Source organism: Neophocaena asiaeorientalis, unplaced genomic scaffold (genome assembly GCF_003031525.2).
Source record: "Neophocaena asiaeorientalis asiaeorientalis breed wild unplaced genomic scaffold, Neophocaena_asiaeorientalis_V1.1 scaffold336, whole genome shotgun sequence".
In the NCBI taxonomy this organism is placed as follows: Eukaryota; Metazoa; Chordata; class Mammalia; order Artiodactyla; family Phocoenidae; genus Neophocaena; species Neophocaena asiaeorientalis.
This window is the reverse complement of record NW_020174788.1, coordinates 425,512-443,194: the sequence shown is the minus strand read 5'-3', so window position 1 is coordinate 443,194 and position 17,683 is coordinate 425,512. Positions and strand designations below refer to the sequence as shown.

General features: G+C 42.1%; 1 protein-coding gene across 5 annotated transcripts in view; it reads right to left on the bottom strand.

Annotated features, from left to right (window-relative positions):
- Nucleotides 1-17,683, bottom strand: part of EBF1 (EBF transcription factor 1) — a 449,793-nt gene that overhangs the window by 134,389 nt on the left and 297,721 nt on the right. For all 5 annotated transcript variants that reach the window (XM_024760167.1, XM_024760169.1, XM_024760168.1 and 2 more), the window contains exon 7: nucleotides 9,132-9,213. In XM_024760167.1, the coding sequence (XP_024615935.1) occupies nucleotides 9,132-9,213 (82 nt within the window). The remainder of the gene's footprint in view (nucleotides 1-9,131; nucleotides 9,214-17,683) is intronic.

The window sequence follows — 17,683 nt, the reverse complement described above, 5'->3', positions numbered from 1 at the left end:
GAAAACTATGGAGATAGTAAAAAGATCAGTGGTTGCCTGGAGTTTGCGAAGAGGGAGGGAGAGATGAATAGGTAGAGCACAGAGGATTTGGGGGGTGGGTAGGGAATGAAACCATTCTATATGATGCTGTAATGGTAGATACATAACATCATGAGTTTGTATAAACCCAAAGAATGTACATCATAGTGAGTCCTAGTGTAAACTATGGATGTTAATTAATAATTAACAATATTGTATATCAATATTGACACATCAATTGTAACACATGTATCCCACTAATGCAAGGTGTTAATAATAAGGGAAACTGGGGAGGGGGTATTAAGGGAGTATTTGTGATCTCTCTGTACTTTCCCCTCATTTTTCTGTAAACCTAAAACTGCTCTACAAAATAAAGTCTACTGATCAAAATTCTACCCTCTACTTCACACAGCCCACATTCTACATCCAACCTGTCTACTGAACTACTCTTTATAGTCTCCTCCAACAAGCCACAAGGGACCCAAGAGGTCAGCCAATCTAGTGGCTTCCAACTACAAGTTTTCAAATGTTGTACTGGGGACAACATTTCAGAGAGGGCACCCTAAATTCATCCATAGTAAGGATGCATACCAAAATATTCAGTTACCTTCCTTTATCGATGTGGGATCATAACAGTTCTATGTGGAAACACGGTTATCTCATGCACATGAGAAGCTCTAAATTGGCAGTTTCACGTCGCTTTGACTAATTTTAAAATAGAGTGTGATTCTTACTCAATAAATGAAATTACGTTGAAAAATATGTCACCACAAGACGTCTGTAGAAGAAAATCACAAAAGGAGTCCTTAGTAGTTATGATACTGCAAATTTGTCCAATGCCTCCTTTTACAGCTTGGAAAACTGAGGTCCAAGAGATTAAAAACACCCTCAAGGCCATAGGATAAATTAAGAGCAGAGGCAAACCCGAAGGGAAACTTCAGACTCCAGGTCCACTTGTCTCGCCAACAGCTTCTGGCCTCTCAAGACAAGCTCCTGGCTTAGGCCCCCCCTCCCCTGCTTCTGGTCTCTTCCAGTACACTTCGCTGTGTCTATCTGGCTGACCACACTTCAGGTATTATTTACATAAAAATGGTCTGCTGCAGTTGGGTCTTCATTAACTCTGTCCTTTAAAATATCCTTGACTGATATGAAACGAGATATTCTCTGAAACCAGCCTGACTGCTAGTTTCTATCTGGTTGAAAGAGCCCAAATAACTCATTAAAAATTATGGAGGACGCATAAACCTACAGGATGTAACAGAGTGGAACTGCAGGAGTGAGGGAGCGAGTAGCTGAATTAAATCCGCCCTTTAAGGCTCAAGGCAAAAATCGCTCTTCTTTTAACAGTAAGACAAGAACAGACACTTCTAAATCCTCAGATTCTTGTCCTAGACTAATTTGGACTATTGGAAACTAGACTCAGCTTCTGTCTCCTGAACTGTGACACACTGTAGACATAAAAAGCTCATCATTGGTCTGAACCTAGTTTCTCTCTCTCTGGATCAGGATACTTTTGATGACTCTTGATGGTGTCATTGGCATTTAACTGGTGCTCTCCATTTATGTGTTCCCACTGGCCATTTTAAGTAGCAGTAAGCCCAAACGTAACAGAACTGCCATGCGTGCTCTCTGCCGATGGGACCGTGGCACACAGGTATGGAAACTGGGAGAAAGAAAGTAGCATATTAGTCATCAGCTCAGTTTCCAGGGTCAGACAGTGCTGAGTTTGAACCCCGACTCCATCATTTACCAGTCTGTAACCTTAGATAAGTCATTTAATCATAGGAATAAGTGCCAGGCATTATTCTATGTACTGGAGAAGCAGCAATGAACAAGACAAAGTATTCGCCCATCAAGAGCTTAGTTCCCATTGGGAATAAAAAAGGGTTTTCAGACAATAAATAAATAGGCAATGAAAGAAAATTTTGGAATGTGACAAGTTCCAAGAAGAAGATAAAATGAGGAGAGGGGGGGTGACGCCTAGGTGCGAGCTACTTTTGAGTGGATGATTAGGAAGGCCTCTCTAAGGAAGTGACATGTTAGCTGAAATCTGAGTAATAAGAAGTATCCAGCCACTCAATGATATGGCAGAATAATTTCCAGGGGGATGGAATAGCAAGTGCAAAAATCCTGAGACAGGAATGAGTTTAGTATATTTGGGGAAGAGAAATGATGGAAGAGAAAGGCAGCCAATGTGCCCATTTGGAGGAAAGTAAACAAGGAGAAAAGGGTAGAAAAATAAATAAAATTATATATGTAAAACACTTAGTACAGGGTCTCACACATACTAAGAGCTCTATAAGTTACAACCTAAAAAGTGGAAGAATATAAGAATACCTTCTGTTGGTAAGTCTCAGTAAGTATAGGCATCCTCAGAACCAATATCCATTGGCAACACTGATCAAACCAAACACTTTGACATCTATCGTTTAATGTATTTTACATTTTTTTCAATAGCAACTGTACTTAATGTAGGAATTTATTTCCCCCTAGTGAAGAGCTACCACTCATCAAATCCCATTCATAAGGATTCCTTTTCAGTGATACATATTTTCTGCCAAGGCCCAGCATAAGGCTCATGCCAAAATACATATTTGCCCAGTAAGCCGTAATGGTTTAATATATCAGGTTGAAAATCCACCATTTGTATTTACCGTGTTATGTGAATTAATCCTATATTCTGAAACTATCATTAGAGCTGCTTTCAGTATAATTAATCAGCATGGTGCATCTTGAAATTATTCTGTAGGAAGAGAGAGATGGCAGCTCGGGCCCCCAGCGTTCTGTTGGTAAAGAATTTAATTGCAAGATGTGCTGTTTGTCAAAATAATATAAGACAGGGGGGTGGGGACAGTGGTAGAGAAATAAAAGGGATAAGAATACTTCCTTCTTTATTTAAGCGCCTTTAAAAGCAGACCGAAACTGCAGGGGTTGGGCATATATTTTAAGAATCCTCTAATCATACACTGTGGGCTTCTGAATAAGTAACGAGGATTCTCCAAAATTTATAGAATTCACCCAAAAACAGGGGGCAGAGAGTTGCCTTTTAATGTCATTTACCATGTCATCATTTTTGAAAGACCAGACATTTTTGGTGGGAATTTGGGAAGAATAACCTGGTCGTTTCTCCTATTTCCTACCCCCTCGCTCCAAATGATTAGTAAGTGAAAGAAGATTGTTCATCTCCTCAGATAAATGTGAGATAAACATGAATTGGGGCCTTGCTGTTCTCTCTGCTCAAAAAATCCTTTTGGCTCTTCTCAGGATGAGTTATTCTTTTTTTTTTTTGCCGTACGCGGGCCTCTCACTGTTGTGGCCTCTCCCGTTGCGGAGCACAGGCTCCGGACGCGCAGGCTCAGCGGCCATGGCTCATGGGCCCAGCCGCTCCACGGCATGTGGGATCTTCCCAGACCGGGGCACGAACCCGTGTCCCCTGCATCGGCAGTCGGACTCTCAACCACTGCGCCACCAGGGAAGCCCTAGGATGAGTTATTCTTATCTCTTATCTTGGAGCTTAAAAGTCCCCTCCTCAGAAGTTTTCCCTGGTCACCTGCTTTAAAGTAGGTTCCCATCCCTGATCCCACATTGGTATTCTCTCTCATAATATCCTGTTTCACTTCCTTTATAGCAATAATTAAAAATTTTAATGATGTGTAATTATTTGTACACAGCATAGCAGCTGATGGTAATCGTTCCTTATATATCCATTTTCTCTTCTTCTTGGGTGGTACAACTAGACACTCTCAGGTCCCTCTGTGGTTACACATGGCTGTGTGACAGACTTCTAGCCAGTGGAATGTGGGCAGATTTGACAAGGATCACTTCGAAGACCAGGGTTTAAGAAGTCCACGTGCCCCCTGCATGCACTCTTTACCCTTCAACTGGATGGATGGAGATAACGAGGTTCTAGGGAATGGTGGAGACACAGGTCCTCAAACTACTTCATGTATAAGATCGGCTCACCAACCAGGAACACCTGCCTTGTACCATTACATTAGCAAGAAATAACCTTCTCTTGTACACGAGCCATTATATATTCTTTGGTCTATTTCTTACAGCAGCTAGTATTAACCTAACTAATAGACCCTGACTAGAATATAAGTTTCATTAGGGCAAACACTCAGTCTTTTTTGTTCATCACGGTACACTCACCACCTCCCACGTCAATAAATACTACTGAGTGCAGGCATGCATGCAGGAACAAAGATATCTTACATTTATGTTCACATGTAGTTACAGAGCTAACATTTATACACAGATAGAGATTTACATCCTATGGAAAACTTTGTTAAAGAGATAAGATGAACCTGGAAATTTACTTCCCAGTCTCCAGGTATTATGGTATCTACTGTGATGACAGCTTGTACCCAATTCTTGTTCCTCCCCTCAACACCCCACTCTGCCAGCCCCAACAAGGAAAGCTATTGATAAGGATTTAAATCTTAACCCAGAATTGTCTAGCTCCTGTCAGTTAAAAACGAGACCTGTGACATGGCTTTAACACAGTCCTTTGACATTAGCGTGTTTTTAGTGTCAAGATGAAGAAATGGGCTCATTTAGTCACAGTGAAATTCTCCCTGTCATGAGCTGTCTTCATTCACAGCTTTCCCTCCTACTCTCTTCCTCCTCATGTCCCCACACCCGCCAGAACTGAATGAAGCCTGTATCCACTGTTGTATTTAAGCAAGTTTGTTACCCTAACCACAGCCTGGGGATTTCAAAAGAAAACATCCATTATAAAAAAAAAAAGAAAAGAAAAGAAAAAAGATTGTACCAGATTCTCTACAAGGTTTATTCCATACTGCCTTAAAATATGAACACAGCCGAGCTCTACAGAAAGTGATTAATTTCTTGAAAACGCTAAGGTCACACTAATTGACATGACCTGTGTAATTAAGCAGTCTCTGTTTACACACCAGAAGCTCAGTCGCTGTGAGTCTGAGTTTGCTTGACAGAATGTCTTTACATGTCAAGAGATCAACAACCTTTCTTATGTCCTCCTCAGTCACCTACACAGGCCCCTGATTGCTGTTCAGAGGAGACACGCTCTGGCACGGCTGCATGAAGATCAGGCTGGCCTGGTAAGCATACAAAACGGGGTGAGAGAAAAAGCAGCTCCCACGACAGGTGGGGGAGCCCACTGAATTGGCAGAAGAGTGCCTTCTCACTCAGATGTCTCCAGGCCTCTGGTTTTCAGTATGATGGGGAAAAGTCACATTGAGATGTAAAGAGTCGAAGGGAGTTTTCTCGTGCCCAAATGACACTCTCTCACTCCCCCCACCCCCTGCCCAGAGGCAACAGTGACATCAAAATATTTGAAACCAGGGCTTCCCTGGTGGCGCAGTGGTTGAGAGTCCGCCTGCCTCTGTACAGCACAAGAAACTATATTCAGTATCCTGTGATAAACCATAATGGAAAAGAAAACAAAAAAAGAAAATATATATATATATATATATATATATATATATATTTGAAAACAGCTTCCCAATTAGCGTACTATGAGAAAAATGATGGAAATCAATGCCTATTCATAGGAAAAGTCCCACCAGTGTTTCTAGGACACACCTCTGTCAGCCAGGGAAGCTGCAGGGAAGACTAATAATTCTCCCGCGCTTGGTTTAGTCCTAACAGTTGGGAACTTCAGTGTGATTTCTGAACACAGCTCTCTGAGCTGCCAGGGGCCACTGGACTCAGGCTTCACTTGGTGAGGGGGTCTTTCTTGCCCTAGAGAACTGGCTAAAACCTCCATCGATTAGGTGAAGCGCAGGCAGTTTTCTGAGCGACAGCTTCCTTCTCTAAAGTTCATACGAATAAACACTGATCAACACTGTGGCTCTGATCAGAAACAGGCTCAAGTTCTTCCCCTTCCACACAACTCCACGCACTGCTTGGTGAGCTTTGCTGGCATCCCGGTGTCCTTCATGCAGACGGTATCCTTAGGTTCTATTCAGCGCAAATACCCCTTCTGAAAATGCTTCTCAGCTTTCCCGGGATTCTCAGATGTTGAGAAACCTCTTTACTGCCTCACTAAGTATCTGCCTACAGGCTCTGGACAAGTTATTTACTGTCCCATGACACTAGAGAACATCTGAGTCAGACTGACTGGGTTGAATCACTGCCTCACTACTTAGTAGATGGGTGACTTTGGGCAGATTGCTGAACTTCTCTAGACTTCAGTTTCCTCATCTGTAAACTGGGAATAATCCCTATTTGCACATTCCTAAACCCTATTTGCATATATTGTGAAGATAAATATGATAACTCGTGTAAAACACTTAGCACAGTACCTCTCACCTAGTGAGTACCCAATAAATGTTAGCTTCATCATCACCATTACGGACAATGTCCATAGTCATACGTCAAGGTACACACATGGACACATATAGTTATACATATGTCTACGGAACACCCTGAATGCAGACACAAATGTAAACAGTCATCTCCCCAGCACTTAAGGCAGTTAGGAATGAACCCAGGCAGGGAACACAGGAAGAGAAGCCAGCTTGGGGTGGAGGCTCACACACACAAAAAACGAGGCTGACAATGGAGTTTAGGGCTCATTGAGTTTAAGTTGCTGGATATTTCCAGGGAGAGTCAGAGGTCATCAGGTATAGGACTAAACCAATGATTCCCAAGTAGGGGCAATTCTGCACTCCCACCCCCACAAGGGAACATTTGTCAATGTCTGGAGACATTGTGGTCTGTCATGACTGTGGTGGGGGGATGGTCTCTCTACTGGTATCTAGTGGGTAGAGGCCAGTGACATCTACTAAACATCCTATGATAAACAGGACGAATCCACCCCCACCTCCAAACAAAGGATTATTCAGTCTAAAATGTCATTTGTGCCCAGGCTGAGAAACCCGATACCGAACTAATGACCCAGCTTTAGTTTACAGCAAATATTCTCTCCAAAAGCTTACATTTATATTTGACCATGTGCAAATTAGTTATGCTTACAAAATACTGTCTTTTGTGAAATCAGCAGAATCATCATTTTTACTCCATTTTACCGTTGAGGAAATTGAGCTTTTGCAGAAATCTAACTCACGCCTCCTTGACTCAATAGCCCTTATACTAAACAAGAATAACTATTTTGTCTGTAAAAATAAAGCTTTCTAGATACTCTCAAAAATAACAGACTGAGCTGGTTCTCAACTCATCCAAGAGCTACATTCCTATAATTCGAAGCTTTCAGACATTTCACTGGCAGGTCCTGTGAGGAAAAACAAGGCCCCAGAAATCTTACACACACACTCTTTTAGATTCGTGGCGTCACCAAAGTCCATCTCTAACTTTTCCGCCCTGAGAAGCACAGCAAATTTGATCCCAGTATTCATAAGGCATCACACATGTCTACTAGACACGTTTATTACACATCAATTGGTTCGTGCTTGGATATGCCTTGTTCTTAATCCAAGTTTGGTCAAAGGAGATCTATGGCCCATTTCAAGGCCAAGGTAAGTGACAACACAGTTTATACTGAAACCCAACCTCATGTTCCAAGACACTTAGCAACACGTACTTAACAGCATCACATGTTTCACCAGCAAAGCTGACTCCAACTCAACACAAAATGTCCTGGGTGGGAATGAAAGCACCCAAGTCTACCCACTTTGGTCAGAAGCTCCCCAGGAGAAACATTTTCCAGGACACTAGGAATCTAGGGATTCTCCCCACTTATCTGTCAGGACAAAAGTTGGCAAGGCCAAATGATTTCCAGAACTGCTTCAAAATCTCAGGAGAGAATGTCTTCTTTCTACTGAATTTGTTGTTTCATGAGACTACTGAGTCTCACCTATTAAAAATAATCATCTTGTGGGAGGGAGGGAGATGCAAGAGGGAAGAGATATGGGGATATACATATATGTATAACTGATTCACTTTGTTATAAAGCAGAAGCTAACACACCATTGTTAAGCAATTATACTCCAATAAAGATGTTAAAAATAATAATAATAAAAATAAAAATAATCATCTTGGAGACTAAGAGATCTTGACATCCAAAAATCAGTGCCCAGAATCATCCCTTTCCTTTCTCCCATCAGAGAATATGCCGCTACAATTTGTCAAGATCCTCTCAGAGATCATACATTTCAATCTACACTTAAAGCGGACTAACTATACCTAAGAACATACCTTAAACACCATGCTATTTTTCACTGACAGACCCCATGGGCATCCAAAGATGAAACATTACTCTGGCGGAGAAACTAACATTGACCATGCTAATGAGTTAGTCATACAATTAGACGGAGAGCAACACAAGGGTCTAGAACCTTGCTACTCAAAGTGTGGTCCATGGCTTTGCCATCACTTGGGAGCTTGTTAGAAAGGTAGAATTCCAGGCACATCTCACACCTCAATTAGCATTTTAACAAGATCCCCAGCGGATTCTCAGCACTTTAGGGCTTGAGAAGCATGTATCTAGAACTTAGCAACCCTTCCTAAAACCCAACCACCATGTCTGTGTCTTGGAAGTTAACCCATGTATTTTCACATCTTTTTTCCTTTAGTAAATGTATAATTATATGAGGTTAACATACCACTCATGCTTTAAATGGTGGCAGATATGACTGATGCTTGAAAAGATTTACATGTTGCTGTACAAGAACATTTCTGAAACAGACTGAGTGTCACCCATACCGCCCTAGATATGCCCTGCTTCTTCAGGGGTCCACTTCTAATAGATAATTACTGACAACAATTTCCAAGACTGGAAAAGGAAAACAGAGAGAAAGGAGAGAGGAAGGTGACATCATTCCAAAACAGCACAAAGGTCCTATTTACCAGTTTTCTACCTGTAGAACTTTTGGCAAAGGATGCATCACTTTGTATGTACTTCACTTAACCTGCAGTGGTTTAAGCTTATGAGTCCATTTGGGAAGCCAGACTAGGCTCAAAGGGTACCATTGCTTCAACCAGTGAACGCAGGTGGCTCAGTCCTAATTCTTCTCTAATATAAACAACAACTTCTAGAGTACCCAAAGTCTCACCTGCTCTTCACCTCTGGGAAAACCATGATACTCTGTTTCTTCTCCACCTAAGACTTTCTTACCCTCTCCCAATACTCACGTCATTATTGAGGTATAAGAAAGACAAGACAGACCCACCTGGAATCTCCGCATGTCACGTGGGTTTCCCGCATTCTTTAGGCAATTTTGGTTACACTTGAGGAAAAATTTCAAGAAGAACCTGTGAAGAAACAAATTATCACGGTTAGCATTTCAGTCCTGACACAGAAGGGAAAAAAGTAGTAAGTCACTTCTGGGTCATGCATTCTATTCTCTGCACATTTCCTGAAATACTCAGAATGATGTTAGAGCCAGTATTTTGTTTAAAGCTTTAGCCTTTGTTTTGCATCCAAGCTGGACCTTCTTTATGAAGAGAATGCTCTCCGTGCTGCCAACAGATGTCACAAAAGAATTAAGCCCCCAAGGAAGTCTTTTCACTCATAAAGAGGGTAAGTCTTCCCGATAATTTAAGGCAGGGTCCAACTGGAGCTAACTGCCTGAGAATTACTCAGAGTCCCCAACAACAACATGTAATTTAAGCCCCGTAAATTCACAGATGATGAACCGGCAAGATACATGCTAGATGAATGTAAGGAGATGGTAAACACTTTTTATCTTAGCATCTCCAAATAAAATATTCTAATTAGGAGTACTTATGAGAAGGAGGTAAGATTCACATACTGACTGAAGCCCTTTGGCTTCTTGAACATATCCCATACGTTTTCCTTACATGCATGCTATAGACAAAAGCTATTTGTGATGGAAGAAGGAACGTCCTGCCTCACTGCCACCTTGATCTCTGAATTGATTCTAGAGTGAGATCCATGGGTTTTACTGGCTAGGGCGACCAAAGGTCCCAATTTGCCAGGAATAATTCTAGTTTACACCAGCTGTATTAGCGTAAGTATGAACAGTACCCACTTTAACTTTCAAAAGTGTCCTGGTCTGGGTGATAAATTAGATGAGTTATTTCTGTATTTCTTAGCTGGCAGTTGTTAAAGTTCATCACAGAAAGGCAGCAAGGATCAAAAGTGTCCAGTTAGGGCATTCTTGTTGGCCACCTACAATTAAACTTCTCCACCTGCCTATGTTTGGGGAAAGAAGCATTTTAAAAGCTGCCGAAAGTTCTTCATTCCTTTTTACTTTTAGTGCTGTGAATTTCAGGCCCAAGTATTTTCCCAAGATATTACACTGCATTAAAATGTTGATTAGTTCAATTCCCATAGGAATTTTCTTGTCTTCATCTTTTCTCCACTTCCAGTCTACACTGGAGTAAAATTCCTACTTCAATACACATCATTTGTGAAGAACTATCACCCCAGGATGCCTCAGTCCGGACTTAGCTCTGAGTACAAAGCCTATCGACCAAATAACACCTCTGTAATGACAGCATAGCACAAAGATGCACCAAATTCAGCCAATTTCTGAAAACCAAACTGAGAGATATCCCAGCAGAATCTCTCTCCTCCCTGGTCTCTTAGAATCTGCCGAGAGGGAAGTATGGCGTGGGAATAACTCTTTGAAGAGAGACAATGACTTTGCTAACCCAAAAATAACATTTTAAAATGTAAACATCTTCCTGAAATGGCTCTTTCAACATCATGCAACATTCAACTGCCCATCAGTAAAAGCTGGCTTCTGAACAATCCTTCATCCCTACTTCCAGGTTCTCTTCACAGAGGCCAAAGTTTATCAACATTTTGAACAAGACAAATGACTCATGGAACACCGCTGAAACCCAACTGTGTCAAATGAAATCCAGCTCAAAGAGCAACAGTGTCATTCCCTAGCCCAACTGGCCACGCTGACTCCTGACTTCAGTCGTAGTCTGGGGGAAAGGAAAGGAGTTTGAGAGAGTGGTCACAATCCTAAGTGCCTCTGCACTGTCCCTTTCCTCTGAACTCTCAGAGGCAAATGCTGGGTAGTCCTAATTATCACACACCGCTGTCAGACTCTGTTTAATGTGGTGGAGGTTGGGACAGTGAGTCTGCCGTCTTGCTGGGGTTCAAGCCTACATCCAAAGACACCTGAGATGTGAAAACTGGCTGCTTCTTCCAAACATAGCTGGTTGGAAGGGAATATTTAAAAGCCACCCAAACCCCAGGACAGGGCTGATTATCACTAAGTTGACAGTAAGAGTCAGCTTGGTATGATAGAAAAGCCACAGCCCTTGGAAATACCCAGAATGGGATTCCCATCCAAACTCTGACAGGTACTGCTGTGTGACTTTGATAAACAGCTGAACTTCTCTGCACCACACGTTCCTTATCTATAAATTGGGTATAATACCAGTCCCTACCATATAAGGCAAGTGTGAAAATTAACTGCAATGATGCATAGTGTCTGGAACACAGTCAGCATGGTGATGGTGGCAGTAAAAATAATCATGTCTTTCATGTATTAGGTGCTTACTTTGTGCTCAGAACACTAAGAACTTCAAATTCATTTTCCCAACTCAAGCCTCCTAGATAAACTCTAGTATTAATCCCATTTTATTGATGAGGAAACTGAGGTTCGGAGAAGTTAAGTGGCCCAAAGGTTATCAAATGTGAATCGACTCAAATTTGCAGAGCCTGTGCTTTTAACCGATACGCTATAGTAGTTTTCATAATAATAGAAGCAGTGCAGTATTGATATTAATACTAATTGTACCATTGACAGCAACTGTACTGCAATGGCAATGGCACAAATAAGTGCAACCATAAGACTAACGATTAGTACAATTATTTCCACTCCGTCAGCATGAATATTGTGGAGGGAGACGTCGCTGCCTTTCTCCATCCAGTGGGCACCCGGCTCCCATTCCCAGTTCCCCAGGGTTGATAATATTTGCTGCCTGTGTGTGTTTAAGCCATTTGAGCCCAGACTCGACAGCCAGATTCAGGTTGTGTTAGAAGGAGCTGTCAGCACACCCTCTGACATCTTCAAGTCAGACAACTGCTAGCCGCCGTGAGGGGGTCCATCTGGTGCCAAAATGGATTTTGAAAGACCGGCAAACAGAACACTAGCTCTGCCAGAGAGAAACAGAATCAAGGGAGCAGGGGATCTTCTGTCTCAGCGATGAGCCGGGGCAGGGCACCTGTCACCAGCCCATCGTTAGCACAAAAGCTATGCCGGGCACACACCAGATCCCCATTACCCTAAGCAGCCCTGTCACTTGGCACGCTGGCAGAATCTCCTGCCCGCCCTCTCAACAGCAGATCACTAGCTGAAATTGAAGGCTTGACCATCTGTCGTGGGGAAGAGACGGCATCAACTGGGGCCTGGGGCCTCGCACAAGCCCTTATGTGGAAAAGACACTCTGAAGGGCCAGTTCTTTTGGAGAAAGGCAGCCCTACCCCAGGGGGAGCATCAGGAACTCTTTCAAAGTTTTCCCCCAAGTAGATGCCAAATGTCTGACCCTTTCGGATCACACTTCCTTAAAGGAACTGAGAGGAGTTAGAAGCAGGAGTTAAAAATATCCCCACCGAGACACGAAGTTAGACATGGTACGCAAACTTGGGGGATGATTTATCAGGCTGTTTTTAAGGCATTTGTAAACCTGGGGGACACGTGCACTTCTGCTGGCCTATGGAGAAGATCTCAGATTCCGAGGGGGTGCTTTGAACAAAGCGGAGGTTAGTGTAACTCAAACCCTCACTTTTGTCTAACAAATTACCACATTTTGAGTGTCGGGTGTGTTTGATAACGTTGTTGGAGGAAAGAGTGTGCAGCCTTACCCCAACCGTGGGAAACTGACCTAAGGCAGGACAAAGCCCCTATTGACCCTTTAACGTTCCAAAGAGTTCCATAAACTACAGGAAACAGCCCAACCAGGACCAAACTCCAGGGTTTTTTTTTTTTTTTTGGTAGGGGGGAGGAGTGGCGAGAAACCTGACACCTTTCCGTTAACTTTCCATACGAATAATATCTTGTGTTCATACAGTGTTATATTATCCAAAGCACTTATATACCCAGAATCTCACTAAATACTCACAAAAGTCCTACAAATTAGGCAGGCCAGGAATGATCAACCCATTTGAATGGTAAAAATAAACTAAGACTCAACAAAATTAAGATATTTATCTACAGTCAAAACTAAACTAATACCCTATATTAGCTCAAAGGACTCATCATGGTATGAATTTTCTCCGTGATTTACAGGACTTTATAAGTGACCTAAACCAACACCGAGTCTACCTTCCTCGCCGTGCATGTGGGAAAATTGAGAGATCAGAAGACACGACAATACTCACACAGTTATAATCATTCTGAGAGATAAAACTATAATCCACATGTCCTGACTTCTAGTTGCACGATTTTTCCAATACAGCGTTAGCTTTTCAAAAGCCAACCCAATAAAAGCTCAACACCGGAGCTAACTGCACTACTTAGTCTACTACCTCAATTAGGAAAGTGACAGTCATAAAGCCAAAAGTGACATCCTATTGAAAGCTGTGTTTAGGTTCACCAATGAGGCTAATGTAGGACATTACCCATCGTTGAACATTAACTGAACCGACCACACACATTTGTAGAACATAACTGTTTATTCAGTGATTTCCTTGTATCACATTTTACCAACCAATAGATACTCAGTATTAGGAGGAGCTTTCATGTGACAAGCACAGTGCTGGATACCAAAGGTACCACTAGGCTCCCCCAAAAGGAAAGTTGATGAAATTAGCCAAGAGGATATGACCCATCCATACGAGGACGTAAAATAACAAAAAATTATCTCTGTATACCCAGCACGTGGCACAAGACTCAGAACCAATGGGTTTTCAGTAAATATTTGTACAACTAAACAGAATCCAGGACCTCCTAAGGGTAGAAATGGGAACATTCTAAAATGAAGACAGCAGTAGAGTATATTGGACAGGAGCCTGGGTTAAAGATAAGACAAGCCGGGGTAAATTTCTACAATTCCCTGACCCTCAGTGGCCTCAATAAAACATGGGAATAACAGTACCTCCCTCCTAGCAACATGGTGTGGCTTTCATCATAATTCTAGCTTTACTCTTTAATTGTGTGACTTTAGAAAAGTTACTTAACCTCTCTGTGCCTCAATTTTCTCATCTGTAAAATGGGGACAATAAAAGAAACTACTTCAGAGGGTTACTGAGAATTAAATGAGTAATATATGTGGAGTGTTTAAATAGTACCTGGCATAGAAGAAGAGATAATTATTTTCATTATCATTTGTCCCTGGCCACTGCTCACTGCCTAACACTCAGAGATATTGAGATTTTTTCAGGTACAGAAAGTATTCTTCTCTCTTTGAATGCTAAGGTTAAGAAAAGAAGCCAAGATCTATGTAACTGACGATAACTATAGGTTTCATTGAGTGACCTACAAAAAGAAATAAAAAAGAAACCAAAGAGAGATAATAATGACTACAGCAGCTCTACCCAAAGGCCAAGACACAAAGGAGAGAGGTAGTAGCTTAAATCACAGAGGAACTCCAGCTAGTCACAACTGAAGGGCATACACAGTAAAACCGTCCATTAGGCAACAGCTTATACGTCATTAATGATTATGCAAAGTGTTGCAATAGATCTGGGCTGAGCAGGTTGAGTTTTCACCTCCCCCACCCAAATTCTGAAAAATCATGTCTGGATGTTTTCAGCCGCTCTCATAATGTCCAGGCTGGAAAGGAAAAGCATCAAGGCACACCTAAACTAAGACATAAAAGCCCCATTTGCAGTCTTAAGCCTCCCTGAAAGTTCCTCTGACTTATGCCCACAGATGGTTATGTGGCAGACGATCCTTCTCAAAGATATTCAAGACACGGAGACTCACTCTGGCCCAGTGAAGGAAACAGCTGTGTGGAAACAACTGTGGGGTCCCTTCTGTGTGAAATTCAAGCTGTTCCCACACACACTCGCTGGAGGGTAGAGAGAGAAATGCCTCATGATTCAAAGGGCCTCTTTGGAGGAGTCCCTGTCATAGACTGAGCCATCCTCTTTGCTTTGACGACGAAGCGCAGAACTGCCCGCTCCAGGACCAGATCTACTGCCCAGATGTAACCAAGGAAGACTTTCCAGGAGTACAAGGATTCTCTCAAATTAAAAATATTTAACCAGAAAGCACCTATCCCTATCCAGACCGCCCGAGATGCCAGAGACTGTTTCAGAAATGCCATCACTACTGCACGGGAGCCCTCCATGGAGACGTAAACACGAGTCCATGGCCACTGCCATGAAAAATAGATCTCCCTTCAAAACAGGGGACAAAAACAGCTAGAAAGAGAAAACTTTATTTTCAGTGTCAACACTTTTGGGTTCCTAGTCCACAGGAAAAGTTGTAGAGTATAGTTCATGCATGTGAAAATATGATACCCCTAAGTCTGCCAAAATCCTAGGGATGCCACCAGGGCAGGCTGAGGAGGCTGAACCTCTGTGAGGGCAAAGGTTTCTCACTGCCTGGCTGACCTCCTCTCCTTTCCTGATATTCAAGTACGCTGCTGAGAGAGGACCTGCCTTGACTCAAACCACCCCCCACCCCCAGTTCTGTCTGAGAGATGAGGAAGGCAGGAAGGGGAGAACGAGGATCACAGAGAGGCTTCTACACAGATGAGGCACATTCTCTCCTCCCTTCCCGCAGTGGGAGGTGGAATGATACCAAGCTGTGGCTCTATCTTGGGGATCCCAGAGGGAGAGCATGTGCTGCCCCTATTCTTGGCCACTGACTTCAAGGAGTTTACCTTTTCCCCTGGCCAAGGTCCCTCGGATCTTAGACATTTCTGGAAAGTGTTCTCAGCCTGAAGGGACAAACATGATCAACCTGAAAAGCATCCGTGACCTCAGAGCTCAAGCTGGGCCGTAATGGAAGGACATAATTAGTGGCAAGGATTTACCAAAAAGAAAGAAAAAGGTGTTTGGGATAGCATAGCAGCAGAATAAAGAATTTAAAAATAGTTTTCAGTAAAAGGAGCCACAACAAACAGGTCTCCTGGCACTCAAAGTCAAACCTGAAAGGTGGGGAAAAAGCACCAGGAAAGTGAGAGGGGAGGACAGAATAACCGGTGGCCAATGGGGAAAGAATAAATCACCATTCTTTAGAAATGACATGGAGAAGGGAAGCCAGAGCAAGGGTGCTGTAGCTTACACCAACTGCTACAAGGTTAGACTGGATATTAAATGAGAAAGCATCACACATGCAAAGAACTGTAGAACTTGGTGTGGCAGAGCAGGCATTCATCTTCAGGGATACTCTTTTATGAAGATTACTCAAATGCCAAGTGTTTCTTGCTTAAAATGTGTTAAGGTACAAACCCTGGCTCTGGGCAGACATTTTGAGTCACCCTAGTAGTTTGATTTGCAGCAGGAATGAGGCAAATAACAAAACCAAGTATTGTCCATCGACGGAGGAATGCATAAAGAAGATATGGTACATACATACAATGGAATATTACTCAGCCATAAAAAAGAACGAAATAATGTCATTTGCAGTGACATGGATGGACCTAAAGATTGTCATACTGAGTCAAGTAAGTCAGACAGAGAAAGACAAATATCATATAATATCGCTTATATGTGGAATCTAAAACAATGATACAAATGAACTTATTTACAAAACAGAAATAGAATCACAGATGTAGAAAACAAACTTATGGTTACCAAGGGAGGAAGTGGGGAGGGATAAATTGGGAGATGGGGATTGACATATACACACTACTATATATAAAATAGATAACTAATAAGGACCTACTGCATAGCACAGGGAACTCTACTCAATATTCTGTAAATGACCTATATGGGAAAAGAATCAAAAAAAGAGTGGATATATGTATATGTATAACTGATTCATTTTGCCGTACAGCAGAAACTAACACAACTTTGTAAACCAACTATACTAATAAAAATTAATTAAAAACAAAACAAAACAAAAAACAAACCCAAGTATTTGTCCTTCTTGGGGCTGGGCATAGACTGAGAATGTATTTGTCTTAAACTGTTTCCATTACAAGGATCATGATCTGCAATGAATCACATGGCACAGAGTTCCTGCAGACCCAGGGATAGGATCTGAGACAAGCATTTCTGGGTCACTGGTGTAAATCCTTCCCCAGGCTGGAAAAGATGCAAATGCAGTGGCAACTTTGTTTCAATAACAATGGCCCATCCCACAAAGCCTGGCCTAAAAGGTGAAGTAGGAGGAGCCTCAACACCTCAACTTAGCAGGTACTACAGCAGACACATGAGTGTACCCTGTACAAGACACTGCTCTGAGTGCTTTGCTTGTATTAATCCATTTACTCTTCACAACAACCCTATGAAGTACTATCTCAATTCTCATTTTATAGATAACACTACTGAGGGGTCATGAGATTTGTCCAGGGTTTCCTATCAAGTAAGTGGTAGAGCTGGGATTTGAATGTAGGCAGTTTGGCTCCAAAACCCACATTCATGAAACTACATCCCTTTGTATGTTATATGTATGATAGATATTATGGGAGTACAGATCATTGACCATATTTAGCTATTCTCTTATCAGCATCATCAAATTCATTCAAGATTAGAGGTGAAGTCACCATACAAATTTCTGGTATTGCCACTAGAATATTCCCAATTATAAATGTCAATGTGTTTTGATTTTGCTTATGAACACCCTCGCCTATTTCAAATGCATTTTAACCACAATTAATGACCAGTGGGTCTGGTAATAGA